Source organism: Aedes albopictus, chromosome 2 (assembly GCF_035046485.1).
Source record: "Aedes albopictus strain Foshan chromosome 2, AalbF5, whole genome shotgun sequence".
NCBI lineage: Eukaryota > Metazoa > Arthropoda > Insecta > Diptera > Culicidae > Aedes > Aedes albopictus.
This window is the reverse complement of record NC_085137.1, coordinates 149,488,041-149,504,261: the sequence shown is the minus strand read 5'-3', so window position 1 is coordinate 149,504,261 and position 16,221 is coordinate 149,488,041. Positions and strand designations below refer to the sequence as shown.

At 41.7% G+C, this 16,221-nt stretch overlaps 2 protein-coding genes across 2 annotated transcripts in view; one reads left to right on the top strand and one right to left on the bottom strand.

The window, feature by feature from the left end:
• LOC109429299 (uncharacterized) overlaps positions 1–16,221 on the top strand; it is a 785,311-nt gene that overhangs the window by 534,103 nt on the left and 234,987 nt on the right. The window lies entirely within an intron of this gene.
• LOC109428640 (venom dipeptidyl peptidase 4-like) lies at positions 9,571–12,814 on the bottom strand. Its single transcript, XM_062855094.1, is given in 8 exon segments — positions 9,571–9,834; positions 10,019–10,221; positions 10,279–11,634; positions 11,699–11,892; positions 11,953–12,083; positions 12,140–12,234; positions 12,298–12,464; positions 12,586–12,814. Coding segments are annotated over 7 exon segments (2,220 nt in total). The 5' UTR covers positions 12,449–12,464; positions 12,586–12,814; the 3' UTR covers positions 9,571–9,744.

The following is a 16,221-nucleotide window of genomic DNA, read 5'->3' as shown; positions in this document are numbered from 1 at the left end:
CTGGGACTTGGCCTGCCTCGCTTCAACTTAGTGTTCTTTGAGCACTACCACACTTATTAATTGAAGGGCTTTCTTTGCCTGCCATTGCATGAATTTGTATATTGTGAGGCAAGTACAATGATACACTATGCCCAGGGAGTCGAGAAAATGTTCCTGACTGGAACGGGAATCGAACCCGCCGTCTCCGGATTGGTGATCCATAGCCTTAACCACTAGGCTAACTGGAGACTATCTTAGCTTATCTGTTTCAAATTTATCGGATTTTCATTTTCAAGCTTCAGGAGAGTTCCGGATGAACTTCCGAGAGTTTCGTAGAAAATTTAGATATCTTTCAAGGAAGCCCTCTTCCCTAGGCAGACCAGATTTGTCCTTTAAACGGGACACATACTGGAAACTCAACCTCGAAACCCCCACGTTCCTGAAATGACAATGATTTTATTGCCCTTTTCCGGCTATACCAGTCGGCTAGTATGTCTGACATTGACGTAAAAACTTGAAGTATTTTTAAGGCAAAGTACGTTTAATTGGCAAATTGAGAGATAAATTTGTGAAAAAATTACCACTTGTTTTGGTGGGATTCGAACCCACGACTCCGTTATCGCTAGTCCGGCGCTTTAACCAACTAAGCCAAAAGAGAGATAAAGTTGTGAAAGACGGACCCGGTTTAGGGTGGTGCTTCGAATCCAGTTTGACTTTCTATTCTGCAGAGTTGTAACTTGTTCTGTAGCTTAGTTGGTTAAAGCGCCGGACTAGCGATAACGGAGTCGTGGGTTCGAATCCCACCAAAACAAGTGGTAATTTTTTCACAAATTTATCTCTCAATTTGCCAATTAAACGTACTTTGCCTTAAAAATACTTCAAGTTTTTACGTCCGTTCCTGAAATCTCTTAAAAATGGCTGAAACCTCCTAAAATCAGCTGGGGCACCCTGGAACGTCCCTGAAACCCTCTGGAGCTCCCCTGAAACCTCTTAAACCTCACTGAAACGCCCCTGAGACCCCTGAAGCTTCCTGAAACGACCCTGAAAATCCTAAAAAGCCCTTGAAACCAGCTGGAACACTCTAAAACGTCCCTAAAACCTCATAGAATCCCTCTGAAACAACTCTAAAAGGATCGTGGGACTCCCCGAGATCCCCTGGAACATCTCTGAAACCTCCTGATTGCCCATAGTACTTGAAAAACTCTGGAACGCTGCTGAAACTCGCTGAAACACTCTAGAACGTCCCTGAATCCCAATGGAACACCCCTGAATCCCCCTGAAATCTCCTGAAATTCGCTGAAACACCCTGAACCGCCCATAGGACCTCCTGAAACCGCTTGAAAACCCCATTAAAACTCCTGGTGTAGGGGGAGTTTTTGGAGGCTTCTGAGTTTCATACACCTGACCTATGGTGGATATATGCTAAGAGCTAAGATTGTCGAATTTAAACTCCCGTCTTTAAACGCCCTTGAAAACCCCTAGACAGCTCTTGAAAACCACTAGAACGTCCCTGAAACCCCATGGAATCCCCCTGAAACAACCCTGAAATGCACCTGGGACCCGCTGAAAGCCCCGGGAACACCCCAGAACTCCTAGAATCCCAATGGAACGCCTCTAAAACTTCCTTGAAGACACCTAAAACTTCCTGGAATAACTTAGAAACCCCATGAAAAACCCTGGATCGCTTCTGAAATCCACTGGAACGCCTCTGATACCCCATGGAAACCCCGGAAATGCACCTGGGACCCTCTGGAAACCCCTGAAACTCCGTGTAACGCACCTGAAACCCTTAGTTATGTCCTTGAACGGTCCTGAAACCTCTTGAAACCCGCTGGAACACGCTGAAGTCTCCCAGGACCATCCATTGGGAAAACTCTCAAACCCCGTGAAACCCCATCTGACGCCTATGAAACCCTATGTAACGTCAATGAAACTCCCTGGATCGCTCCTGAATCCTTCTGGAATACCTTTGGAACGCCCCTGACACCAAATTACCCTCTAGATTCCATTTTAATTTTAAAGTTTCATGGGAGTTTCAGGAGGGTTCCGTATGGGCTTCCGGGAGTTTCATGGAGAATTAAGAAGGCTTTCAAAGAAGTTCCACGAGTTTTCAGAGGAGTATCAAAGCGTTTTATGTGATATCAGGTATAAACCCTCGGAGCGCCCTCGAAACCTGCTGGAACACCTTGGAACGTCCCTGAAACCTCTGGAACACCCCTGAAAATCCCTTGGAACACCCCTGAAGCTTCCTAGCTCTGAACGGCTCTAAAACCCCTAAAAATCCACTGAAACGCTCCTGAAAACACCTGAAACCAGATGAAAAACCCTGAAACCCCTCGGAATCTCCATAAAATACTTGTGAAACCCTCCTTGGACCAACTGAAAGCCCCTGGAACACCTCTTGTATACCCATATTCTACAGAACACCTTGAAAACTCATTTGTGTAGAATTAGGTTAATGTTAAAATACACATAAATAAAAACAAAAAAAAAGGATTGAAAAAAACGGTAACGCTGCTGAAACTCGCTGAAACACTCTGGGACGTCCCTGAAACCCTATGGAATGCCCCTTAAGCCCACTGACATCTGCTGAAAACCCCTGAAAGTCTCTGAAACCGCTTGAAAACCCTGAAACGCTCCTGAAATCCCCTGAAGAATACTACTAGGACACACTGGCGCGTCGCCGAAACCCCATAGAACGCATCTGAAACCCCTTGACACCTCCTGGAAGACTCCTGGAACGCCCATAAGACTGCTTAGAGCACCCCTGAACGTCTTTGAAACCCCTGGAATGCTCTTGAAAATTCCTGAAACCTCCTGGACCACCCTGGAACGTCCCTGAAACCCTTTGGAATCCCCCTTGACACACCCCTGGGATGCACCGGGAATCCCTGACACTCCCTTTGCAACCGAACTACCAGACTCCTCCTGACTCCAACCTACATCTGCTAGTAAAGAGGTTACCAGCTCCTCCTGGCTCAAAGCGTCTTCCGCCCGGGTACCTTCTGCCATCCAGCTTCGCTCCAGCGTCCTCAATCTGCCAGCACCCTCTGCCTCTTTGGTCCAGCGTAGGTCCCACATGGTTATCAATAAAAGAGCCAAAACGTTGTTGGGCAAAGCAAAACACACCGTTTTAAATAATCCAAGACTGAGAAAGCCAGATTTTCGGAAGACATAATGAACAATAGTAGGCCACAATACTCGATTTATGGCTGCCACTCGCCATCATTGGTCACGCCCAAAGCTCGCTAAGTCACGTTTTACCTGGTCCACCCAGATACTGAAAGTCTGTTAAATAAAGACAAATCAATCAATCAATGGTCCGCTCATCGTGCTCTCTGCGCTCCACACCTTCTTGTGTCAATAGGATCAGTAGTGAACACCTGTGAACACCAACTTTGGAACGTTGTTATCTGGCATTGTTGCAATATTCCCTGCTCACTGTGTCCTTCCGGATTTGGTCACCTTCTGGATGCTGGGTTCGCCGTAGAGTGCAGCGAGCTCGTGGTTCACCTTCACCGCCACACACCGTTCTCATGAACACCGCCGAAGATCGTTCTTAGCACGTGTCGCCCGATAACTCCGAGTGCTTTATGGTCCTTCTCGAGCATGGTCCATGTCTCGTGTCCGTAGAGGACCACCGGTCTTATTAGCATTTGTACATGGTGCATTTGGTGCGCGGGTTGACCTGTTGAGACCGCAGCTTCTTCGGGATCTCGTAATGGGCACGACTTCCACTGATATTGCGCCTTGGAAATTTACGACTCCTGGAGAAATCCCTGAAGGAACTCCTGGAGGAATCCCTGAAGGAACTCCTGGGAGAATCCCTGAAGGAACTCCTGGAGGAATCCTTAAAAGAACTCCTGGAGGAATACCTGAAAGAACTCCTGGAGAAATCCCTGAAGGAACTCCTGGAGGAAACCCTGAAGAAATTCCTGGAGGAATCCCTGAAGGAACTCCTGGGGGAATCCCTAAAAGAACTCCTGGAGGAATACCTGAAGGAATTCCTGGAGGAATCCCTGAAGGAATACCTGAACGAACTCCTGGAGGAATCCCTGAAGGAACTTCTGGGGGCATCTCTGAAGGAACTCCTGGAGGCATCTCTGAAGGAACTCCTGGTGGAATCGCTGAAGGAACTCCTGGAGGAATCCAAGAAGGAGCTCCTTGAGGAATCTTTGAAGGAACTCCTGGAGGAATCCCTATTTAAGTTAGTAACCATAAGAGATAGAGTAATGGTTTCTTCGGAAAACTTGCTCCTAATAAGTTTTTTTACAACTTTACATGCATACATTTATTTGTTTAACATCATTAAGACAAGACATAATCAACAATAGTACGCCACAATGCTCGGTTTGTGGCTGCCGCTCTCCATCCTCGGTCGTGCCCAATGCTCGCCAGGTCACGCTCCACCTGGTCCGCCCATCGTGCTCTCTGACCTCCACGCCTTCTTGTGCCAACCGGATCAGTTGCAAACACCAGCTTTGCAGGGTTGTTGTCCGGCATTCTTGCAACATGCCCTGCCAACCGTATTCTTCCGGCTTTGGCCACCTTCTGGGTGCTGAATTCGCAGTAAAGTGCAACTACAACTTGTATAACATTTTGTAAGCGTCCATAAAACTATTAAAAAGCAGATCTTTGGATCAGCTGAACTAGAGGGACCACCCTAGTTTCACAATGATGAGAAAAAAGGTCGAAAAATATGAAGAAACTTTCCAAAGACACCATATATCTAAAACTTAAGGTTCAGGCACAAACATTTTTGTCTTCGTAAATACTGCTGTGAACCCATTGTGCATTGTTTCAAGATACAGGCGTATTTTATGAATGACCCACCAAAAATCGTTTTATTCATATATTTCGAAAACGCGCAGTTTTAGAAAGTTGCAATGTTCTACGAAGCTATGTAAAATGTCAAAATAAACAACTTTGTGGAAGTTAATAAGGTTCTAAAATATCAATAGGGTTAGTTATGGCTAATTTTTAGTAAACAATAGCCGTTTTTCAAGGCTCAATAATCATCTTGGATGCAAATCAAGCCCCATTAGGTTCAATATGTATTACTATTAGTTGAATATCCTGAAGTTTTCGGATGTATCCTCGAGTATCCTTAGCAGGGGTTCTCAATCTTACTAGATCCTATTTTTCACGCTAAAACAATAATATGACACTATGCCGATAAAACCACGTTTAAAGACGCTACTGAAAAACTTTTCGAGCCCATTGATACTTTTCGAGCAAACAACTGATTCGAAGAAGGCTAACAATGGTGTGCCTGAACGTTGACCAAGAGTATCCTTTGGAGTTTACCCTTCCACTAACAACACCCAAATTCCCGTGACACCTACACTCCCGTGCAAAAGTTTGGGGTCACCCCCTCAAAAACATGGAAATGTTTTTCGGTCATATCTCAGTTATCTTTCATTTAATCCACTCGTTCTTAGACTCTATCGAAAGATAAAGAGTTAGATTTGATTCGTAGGTACTTTTCACAAATTTCATATGAAATTTTTAGTATAAAAAGTTTACCTAAACTTACACCCGGATAAAAAATGACCATTCATTACATGGTAAATATTATTAACATATGACTGGTTTTATTGTTCACAATAAAACACATAGTAGATATATTGTTACTTTTTACAATAGAAATCAAGCCCATATAGTTCGTACAATAAGTGAACATTAGCTTTATTAGTGACTAATTGATTCGATTGTTTTTCAATAGTTGTATAATAATTTGAAGTTACTATCAGTAAAAATTAATTTAAGTTGTTTTATATAGTTGCAAAAGTGCCTGCAAAGTTCTCATGGACTTTTTATTAAAAAAGAGTTTATTTCTCAATTACACTTAAAAACAATTCGTAACAAATAAATAACAATAAACATTATTGTTGCTTGGATCAGGTTTGTATAATCAAATACAAAATCACTTGACATATTTTTTATAGTTTTCGTTTTAAATTTGAGTACAGTAGATGTTTCGGTTATCGAATGTTATTCGCTAAAACTTCAACGACTGACAGACATCAAGCCGTGTTGGCAGAGGAAGCTCTCAATGAATAACTGAGGAAGTACTTATAGAAAACTAGCTGAAAAGCAGGTTTTAGCCAAGCGAGGACGTTACGACAAGAAAAAGATGAACAATGATTTTTCTAATGTTTTCCAATAAATTAAGGACAAGGTATTTGGAGTACATAGCTCAAAATTTCTAGAGCACCGTTTTTTAGAACCGTTGAACGGATTTTGATGAAAATGCATCACGCTAATTGTTCAGTGGTTGTCAACAGCGTGATGCATTTTAATCCAAATCCATTCAACGGTTCTAAAAAACGGTGCTCTAGAAATTTTGAGCTATGTACTCCAAATACCTTGTCCTTAAAGGAATCTAGCAAATAGTAAACTACCATTGATAACAATACAAATACAATTTGTTTAATGGGGTCAATTGAACCGATGTTAAAATAAACATGCAATAATATTTGTTGTAATGTAAACAGATTTCGCCTTTGAAAAACCAAAGAATTCATATTTCTCGGTAACATTTTTCTTCAGCATTTACGGATACTAATGGTCACATGAATTGTGAACGATTTATGGTATGGGTCATACGACCTGAGGTCTGACTTGAGATATTTGGCAGTTATTTGAAAAGATTGATGATAGATCTTATCAACAGCTGCCAAGCAACACATACCAGACAGACATCAGAGTGTTTGACTCTTATCATAAAATGTGCATATCATTCTGGCGGCCGTTAGTGCTCGTAAATGCTGGATATAAATGTTAGCGGGAAATATAAATTCTATTTTCAAAAGCGAAAACTGCTTACAAATAACAACAAATATTATTGTATTTTTATTGTAACAACGATTCATCTGACGCCATTCAGTGATTTGTATTTGTATTGTAAGATCAATGAAAAAACATTAAGATATATTGTTTTCATTTGAAAATTTCCCTAAAAATGTCTCATAAAAACACAATACATTCTATTGTTTTTCGCGAAAAAGTGTGTGAAAATTTTCTCAAAATTGTATGGTTAAGATACATAACGACCACTATTTTTTATTGTAAAAGTGCCATTTACCATTCGCCGAATGGTATAGAACAATAGGGGTGATGGTGAGTGTGCTGTGTAAATTACAATACGTTTAATGGTGAATATTTTTCGAAAAAATGGTGTTGTAACAATAAAATTTATCGTATTTTTATGATATTTTTTATCAGGGCATGTTTTTCCTAAATCTGTACGAAAAATTGTTTTCCGTGTAATTCAAAATTGGGTCGACCAAATTTTAAAATTAAAGTTGCATTAGAACCCTATTTCTATCCTCTTTGAGAGCCATTCATTAGATATTAGCGGAAAAATTCATATCATAATTTAAATGATCGAGTTAGGTTTACAAGTCACCGTGCAAAAGTTTGGGGTCACCCCTTAGTATGCTGCATCGTGCAAAAGTTTGGGGTCACCTTCCAAATGAAGTCTGAGTCGGATTTGTTTTCAAATCGTCATTGTTTTTGGTGCAACTCCAATTCCTTCTTTGATATTTGAATGGCAAGACATAGAAATGGTTATGAAATGTTCATAAACTATGTTCTAGACTAAGTTAAGGTAGAAAATGGGGTATAAAATCCATACTAAATCAGCTAAGTTCGTTGTATAAAGTGCGAAAGAGGATAGAAGTGAGATAAAAATTACTAATTCGTGAACTCTACCCTATATGACTGTAAGTGTTAAAACCACAAATTTTCCATTACCCCAAAATCCATAACAACGAATGTCATTTCTCCGAATGTACTATTACATTCGAGATTTTGGGTTTTGGTGCAAAGCAAATGGATAATTTTTTGATAAAAATGCCATTAAGAATAAAATATGTAACATTCCTGAAACTTATGGATTATGGGGTAATGGTATGTTTGTGGTTATAACACTAACAGTTATATAGGGTAGAATTCACGAATTAGTCATTTTTATCTCACTTCCATCCTCTTTCGCACTTTATACAACGCACTTAGCTGATTTAGTATGGATTTTATACCCCATTTTCTACCTTAACTTAGTCTAGAACTTAGTTTATGAACATTTCATAACTTTTTCTGTGTCTTGTCATTCAAATATCAAAGAAGGAATTGGACTTGTACAAAAAAACTGACGATTTGAATAAAAATCCGACTCAGACTTCATTTGGAAGGTGACCCCAAACTTTTGCACGATGCAGCATACTAAGGGGTGACCCCAAACTTTTGCACGGTGACTTGTAAACCTAACTTGATTATTTCAATTATGTTATGAATTTTTCCGCTAAACCTAATGAATGGCTCTCAAAGAGGATAGAAATAGGGTTCTGATGCAACTCTAATTTTAAAATTTGGTCGACCCAATTTTGAATTACACGGAAAACAATTGTTCGCACAGATTTAGGAAAAACATGTAAGTTTAAGTAAACTTTTTATACTAAAAATTTCATATGAAATTTGTGAAAAGTACCTACGAATTAAATCTAACTCTTTATCTTTCGATAGAGTCTAAGAACGAGTGGATTAAACGAAAGATGACTGAGATATGACCGAAAAACATTTCCATGTTTTTGAGGGGGTGACCCCAAACTTTTGCACGGGAGTGTAGGCCTGAGAGATCGTAGAGTTGTCTACATTTTTCATAGGTGTCCAAAACTAACCATCCTTTCCCATTCCCCAGCAGTCGCAAGGACGTGGCCAGGATAGTGCTCGACCATTGGAGGATTGCGTCAGTCTTGTCTAAGAGTCAGAGATTAGTCCCAAATCTTTGTGCTTTGGTTCAGACGGGAAGGAGGCAACCCTCATAACAGCGGTCTAGGACTGTACCACCTACGAATTTGTGCGACTCGCTTAATGCTAATGCTAATGCTAATGCTAATTCGCCCTCTGGGAGCTTTCAATTTTTGGCATGTTTGAAGCCGGAACTGCCCTATGGGGCAGATTACCCCTTCCTTGCACTTTCCCACGTCCTGTCTATCAACCGATGCAGACAGGTGGCAAGCTTTTCTGGGCCCATATTGATAAGTCCAGCTGCGATACCATCCTTGTCAGCTGCTATGTTGGTTTTGAGCTGAAGAATGGCATCCTCAGCGTAGGAGTAGGCTCGTTGGTGCTCCCTGCTGTACTGATGTAGTCATTTCTCCCGCTGCCTTGGGCCTCCATGTCTATGCTCTCCATACCATTCAGGTGTTCATCGAAGTGCTGCTTCCTCCTTTCGATCACCTCACGTCCGTCCGTCAAAAGGCTCCCGTCCTTATCCCTGCATATTTCGGCTCGCGGCACGAAGCCGTTGCAGGATGTGTTTCACTTCTTGTAGAACTTCCGTGTTTTTTTTTTGGAAACGGCACAGCAGTTCCATTTCTTCGCACTCCACTAGACACGGTTTTGTTTTGGGTTTCCGCTTTCAGTTGAGCCGTTGGACTGTCATCATAGCCACGGTAAGATTCTTTGAAGAAAACTAGTTTTACAGAAATTATTATAATTTTTGGTGCTATATCTCAAGATGATTCTACACATTGAATATTGTACTATGTATGACTTAAAAAGAGAATTTAAAAAAATATGTATACATACTTTTACAAAAATTCAAACATTTAATTATTTTTACGCACCTTAACATATCTGGCGTTCGATTTGAATAGGACGTATGTTTTCTGTGATTTATATGCTGATAGGACCTATTCAAATCGAACGCCAGAGATATATGACCCCTTAAAAGTATGTTATACCAAAAACAATGTCACCTTATGCAAAACACAGATTCCAGAAGTTGTCCATCTTGTGGTACAGATGTTGCCTAACACCTCCAAGGTCATCGTCTTCATCCGGAAACTGCTGCAATGGTAACGAGTTAGTTTATTACCTAAATAACATTCTTCAACCATGCAGACTCTAGGAAGTTCTTAAAACCATCAAACAACCACAATCAAATCTTTAAGGTTTTATAACGGATTTCAAAATCTCCCCCAAAATCAACAGGGCTTGAAGTTGTTCCATTTCAGCTAATTTTAATTCTTACCATCTGCTCGAGATTCTCGTCCCCCTCCTCCATGGCCCGCACGAAAACCATCGAGTTCTTATCATCGACATTGCCGCGGATCAGTAGAAACATGTGATTCTTTATTCTGGCCACATGCTGCCACATTGTATCGCTGATTTCATATCCCCCCTCGTTGTCCTCCGGCAGCGGCAGCCCCATATACCGTTCCGTGTAGATCGAATCTGAAACATTAGACAGCTGAAGTGATTCCGCGAGTTTTGCCATTCATTGTAGCTCACCGTAGAACATCCACGAGGTGATGGGAGCAACGGAGATTCCACACTTGAACACGCACTCGTAGTCCTTTCCCAGAGCCATCGATGTCACGTAGCCTCCGTAGCCCCAGCCCCAGATGCCGGTCCGGTCCCGATCGATGAAGCTATACGTCTTTTGGAGATGTCGGGTTACAGCGATCTGGTCCTTCACCTCGACCGTTCCCAGCCGATTCTTGATGGAGAACAGGAAGTCGTAGCCCTGGTTGGCAGTGCCGCGTCCATCGATCTGGCAGAGGATGGTTTTCTTGGTCGTGGTCAGGTAGTTTCCGAATCCCACGGTAAAGGTGTCGATCACTTGAGCAGAGTTTGGTGCACCGTACACCTGAACGATCATCGGGTAGGTTGCCTGATTGTTGTCTGGGTTTTCAAAGTCGATTTCCGGTGGCAAGTACAGTCGAACGGAAGCTTTGAAACGTCTGTGAACTGGGACCTTGAGAAAGCGAACCTGGGTTTCCTTGTAGGGGGCCAATTTGGTGCGCAGTTGTTCGTTGGTTTCCCAGTCGGCGATCAACTGCTGACCTTGGGTTCGGTAGATTTGGGTGTAGGAGGGGGTAGGGCCCGAGCAGGTTGCTGCAAAGTACGAGAAGTCAGTGCTGAAGGAAATGCTAGCGTAGTTGCAGGGGGCGTTGTTACTGAACTTGTCCTTGAGACTACACGTTAGACAGTCTCCGTTGCGGTAGACGTGTTGCGTTTGAGGTGCGCTGGCTGGAACAGCGGTGTAGTACAGGTGGTCTTTGGATTCATCGTATCCGTCAATACTGGTTACCGCGTATTTCTCTGGAGACTTGTAAACAATGTTGTCTCCTCCATTCAACTACCATATTCGTTGCCAACCGTTGACATTTGCTAACAAAAAGCAGCGATCTCCGCTCTTAGTACAGCGTGGAGTGTACAGCACGTACCAACCGTTTTCTTCATTGACGGCGATCATCTGCCTGCAGACTTGTGCTTCTACGTTGCAGCGCTGATAGGTAACACCAGTTTGACTACGTCTCAGCCAGATTGCACCGAGATCATTACCGATCCAATTGACTGCTCCGAGAATATGATCATCGGAAACCGTTATCTCTGGTGCAGAAAGTTCATGCCATTTAGTTGTATCTGCCAGGTTCATGACCCTAAGGTGAACCGTGGGGTTGGTAGTGTTGACCTTGGGGTAACGCACTTTATACTGTTTCGGATATTGGAACTCAGGATCATGGGGATCATCGTAGATGTAGTACGAAGACTCCTTCACATCGGTATCGTCGAAGCTAGCCATGGCTAAATGACTTCCATCTGCCGAGAACCAGAGCGTGGAGTCCATCCCAAAAACTTCCTCTGGAGAGTTGGAAGAACATAAAATCATGGTACTGTGTTAACGGATTAAGTTTGCTTTCCATACCTTCGTAAACCCAGTCCGGAACACCATTGTAAATAATTCCGGGCACTCCATCCGTAGTCAACGGAATCTCCGAGGTGCTCAGTATCTCTGCACGGTAGTAGACATTGTTGTCCTTCACGTACACCAAGGATTGTCCATTCGGAGACACGATACATACAGATATATCTTCAGCATTGGCGACATCGTAGGTGTTTCTAAGTGACATTTGAGTTAGTTGAGCTATGCATGATTCTACAGATTTATGTCAGAATTACCCAGAGTTAATATCCAATACGACGAATTTGGAGAGCGTTGAATGTCTGAAGATCTTTTTTGTGGCATACCGAATCAGTGCTTTGTCGACATCCGGACTTATAAACGTTACAGATACCCCGCTCCATTTCGCCTAAAATACAACAGTCATGAAGTAGGGTAGCCTGTTCTCTACCTCGAAGATCTTACCAGACTGCCAGCTTTCAGGACTACAGTTTCCGACTGGCTCTCAACGTTGTACTTGACGTAGTCACCGTTAGAATTGCGATAGATGAACTCCTTGTCTGTGGATTATGTCATTTTACACAATCGATACACTTCAAGAGGCAATGGTAATTCAATCCTACCCGACAACCAACTGCCGTTGAACCCTCGTTGACTGAACGTGTTTGGAACGACTTCATCCAGCTGGAAATCCTTCAATTCCTGGATCTGTCTGAGAGCACCACCACCCGTGGCCACCAGCATGGCCACGATGGCAAACAGAATCGTCTTCATGTTTCACACAATCTGTCTTGAAAAATACCGGTTACAGTAGGTACCAATATGTGATTAGGCTGCTGTTTTCTTTTCCGCTAGAGATTTTCTAAGGTCGTTTGAATACTCTGTGGCGGAAGAATATCAAAAACACTTACCCACTATTCAAATCTGTTCGTCCACCCCAGTATCAACTCTGGTATATTGAACTTCACGAGCTATTTCACAAAACTAACCCTCTCTTCTTGCACTGTTTGCTCAATTTTATTTGACGCGACCGGAAAGGGTATTAATCCTATCTCCTTTCATAAATGACTAACTCTATATCCACCTGGTGGATACATATTAGTCGGGGATGGTAGATAATAAATACGCATATGATACGGTGATGAAAGGTTTGATACCTTCGCATGGGCATAGTCAGAAAGGGGCAGGGGGGCTGTGCCCCCCCCCCTCTCTAGCCGCCAGATTTTTTATATTTGCTTATTTACCTTACCGATCAGGCTAAGGCCGGGGTGGCCTCTGCTGTACATAGTAGCCTCCTCCATTCCACTCGGTCCATGACTGTTTGCCTCCAGTTCCGCACTCTGCGTAGGGTCCGCAGATCGCCCTCCACTTGGTCGACCCACCTAGCTCGCTGCGCTCCACGTCTTCTTGTACCGGTCGGATGACTATCGAGAACCATTTTAGTCGGGTTGCTATCCGACATCCTGATTTTTTTTATTTGAGCCAACTCAAATATCTATCAATATACAGGGTGTTAGGTTCATGAGTGCAAACTTTTTAAAGGATGATAGAGGACCATACATGGTGAAAAAAAAAGTTCTACGCATATGGTCAAATCTCAACCGTTACGTAGTTATTGAACTCCCCATGTTTTTTACTCTTATTGCCTTAACTGGCTATAACTTTAAAATGGTCAAATTTATCGCACTTTTTTACCCTTATTCGAAAGGTTATTGAATTTTCTTTCAAATGGCATCTTTGAGCCGATTAGTTTAGTTAAATAGCTAAGTTTTCTTGAGCAAGTAGCCTAAAAGTTGGGTGTTTTAAAAAGTTTGCACTCGGGAACCTAACACCCTGTATATAAAAATGAGTTTGAAGTCCCTTTGAGGCAACAAAACTCACGAACGACTGAACCGATCAGGATGACTCTTGCATAGTTAGATTCGTATTCATGGTGGCTGTGTTTATAAGTAGAAAAAGTTACGAAATTCAACTAGAAAAGTAATAAAAATGATAAAGTACTGATTTTTTATGAACTGGGAAGAAAATCAACACGATTGAAATGACTCCTCCAGATATTCATGCAGGCATTCCTCCAGGAATGAATCGGCGAATTCCCTTATAAATTATGTCAGCAGTTCATCCAGGAATTTCTCCAGGAATCATTCAGGGAATCCTTCAGAAATTCTTCCAGGATTTTCTCTAGGAATACCTTTTGAATTTTTTCCAGGAATTCCTCCAAGAATTCTTCCAGATCTTCCTCCAGGAATTGCTGCAACGATTCCTTCATGAATTCCGCTAAAAAATCCTAGAGGAACTTCTTTAGGGATTTTCCTTGGGATTTCTCCACGAACTTCCCAGGGATTAATAAATTCCTTTGAGGATTTCTCCAGGAATTCCTCCAGAAATTTCTCTAAAAAATCTTCCAGGAATTTCTCAGGGGATTTTTTCAGAAATTTCTCCCAGGGTTCCTCTAGAGATTCCCCCAGAAATTTATTCAGTAATTGTTGTAACAATAGGGTCCTAAAATGAAAAATATTTTCCCGCTTTTGGTGCATAACACGAAAGAGCTTGGTTTTCTGATCTCAATGGTAATTTTTCCGAACTTGAACAATAACAGAATAGTTAATAAACTCGAAAATAAAATAATGATGAGCAAGTCTTGTTTGACATTCGAGGTCAACCTTGACGTAACGAAAGTGAAACGGCGGGTTGCAAAAGACACCATATTGGCTCACTTTTGACAACAAATGTTCCTGTTTGACATACACGGTAAACAAAATTTACCCAAAATTGAGTGCTAAACAAGGAGTGTTGCAAAAATTATTAAAATTTTTGAAAATGTATTTTATGGGCTTTACCTAATAGGAATGCTTAAAAAATGAGTAAACATGTCGTTTTAATCAATGCTTGATCGAATTATGCAGAAATTGAGATAGGCCTTTAGGAGCCTATTCCTCCAGGCATTCCTTCAAGAATCCCTCCAGCAATTTCCAAAGGCATTCTCCCAAGATTTCATGCAGGAATTTCTCCAGCAACTCCTCCGGGGAATTCTCGAGGAATTACCCCAAGAATTTCTTCAGGAATTCCTCCAAGAATTTCTCTGGGAATTTATCCAGGAATTGCTCCTGGACATCCTTCAGAAAATATGGCAGCCACTCCAGGATTTACTTCAGAAAATTTTCTGGGGATTTTTTCAGAAATTCTTCCAGGAAATTCTCCAAGAATATCCTCAGAAATTTTTCAGGGATTCCTCCTGGCATTTCTCCAGGAATTTCTCCTGAGATTCCTTAATGAATTCATCCAAAGATTTCTTCACGAATTTTTTCAGGGATTTTCCCAGCGATTCCTCCAGGATATCCTTCGAAAATTCCTCCAGGAAATCCTCTAGGGATTTCTTCAGAAAATATTTCAGGAAATTCACCAGGAATACCTTCAGGAATGTTTTAGGAAATTTCCCTAGAAATTCCTCCAGAAATTCATCCAGTAATTCTTCCAAACATTCCTCTAGAGATTCCACCGGGAATTACCTCATGGATCCTCCAGCAATTCCCACATCAATTCCTCCAGAATTTTATCAAGGAATATCTTCAGAAACTCCTTCAGGAATTACCCCAGGATTTTTTCAGGAATTCCTTCAAATATTTCTCCAGGAATTGCTCCTGGACATCTTTCAGATATTATGTCAGCAATTCCTCTAGGGATTCCGCCAGAAATTTCTCCAGGGATTTTCGCAAGGATTCCTCCAGGAAATCCCTCAAAGATTCCTCCAGGAAATCCCCCAGAAGTTCTCCAGAAATTCTTCCAGGAAATTCTCCAGGAATTCTTACAGGTTTTTTTTTCAGGAATTTCTCCAGGTATTCCTCCTGGAATTTCTCCACAAATTTCTTCAAGGATTACCCCAGAGATTCTTTCAGGAATTCCTTCGGGGATTTCTCAAGGGATTTTTTTCAGAAATAAAAAAATAATAGAAAAAGTAATCTCCCAGAATTCCTCTGGAGATTTCTTCTAAAATTCATCCAGTAATTCTTTCAAGATTTCCTCTAGAGAGCAATTCCTCAAGCAATTCCCACAGGAATACCTCTAGGAATTCCTCCAGGCATTCCTCCAGGAATTTCTCCAGCAATTTCTTCAAGAATTGCTTCTCGACATCCTTCAGAAATCATATCAGCAATTCCTTCAGGAATTTCTTCAGGAAATCCTCTAAGGATTTCTTCAGAGATTCTTCCAGGAAAATCTCCACGAATACTTTCAGGATTTTTTCAGGGATTCCTCCAGGGTTTTCTTCAGGGATTCCTCTAGGGATTCCCCTACGTATATCTCCAGGGATATTCCCAGAGATTCCTCCAGAAATTCCTCCAAGGGTTCTTCCAGGAAATCATCCTGGAATTTCTCAAGCGATTTTTTTCAGAAACTCCTTCAGCAATTCCTTCCAGAATTCCTCTGGAGATTTCTTCAGGAATTCTTCCAGGGATTGCTCCAAAAATTCATCCAAGAAATTTCGCCAGGAATTTCTGGGTCTTATCCAAGTATTCCTACAGGAATTACGCCCGGAATTTGTTCAGAAG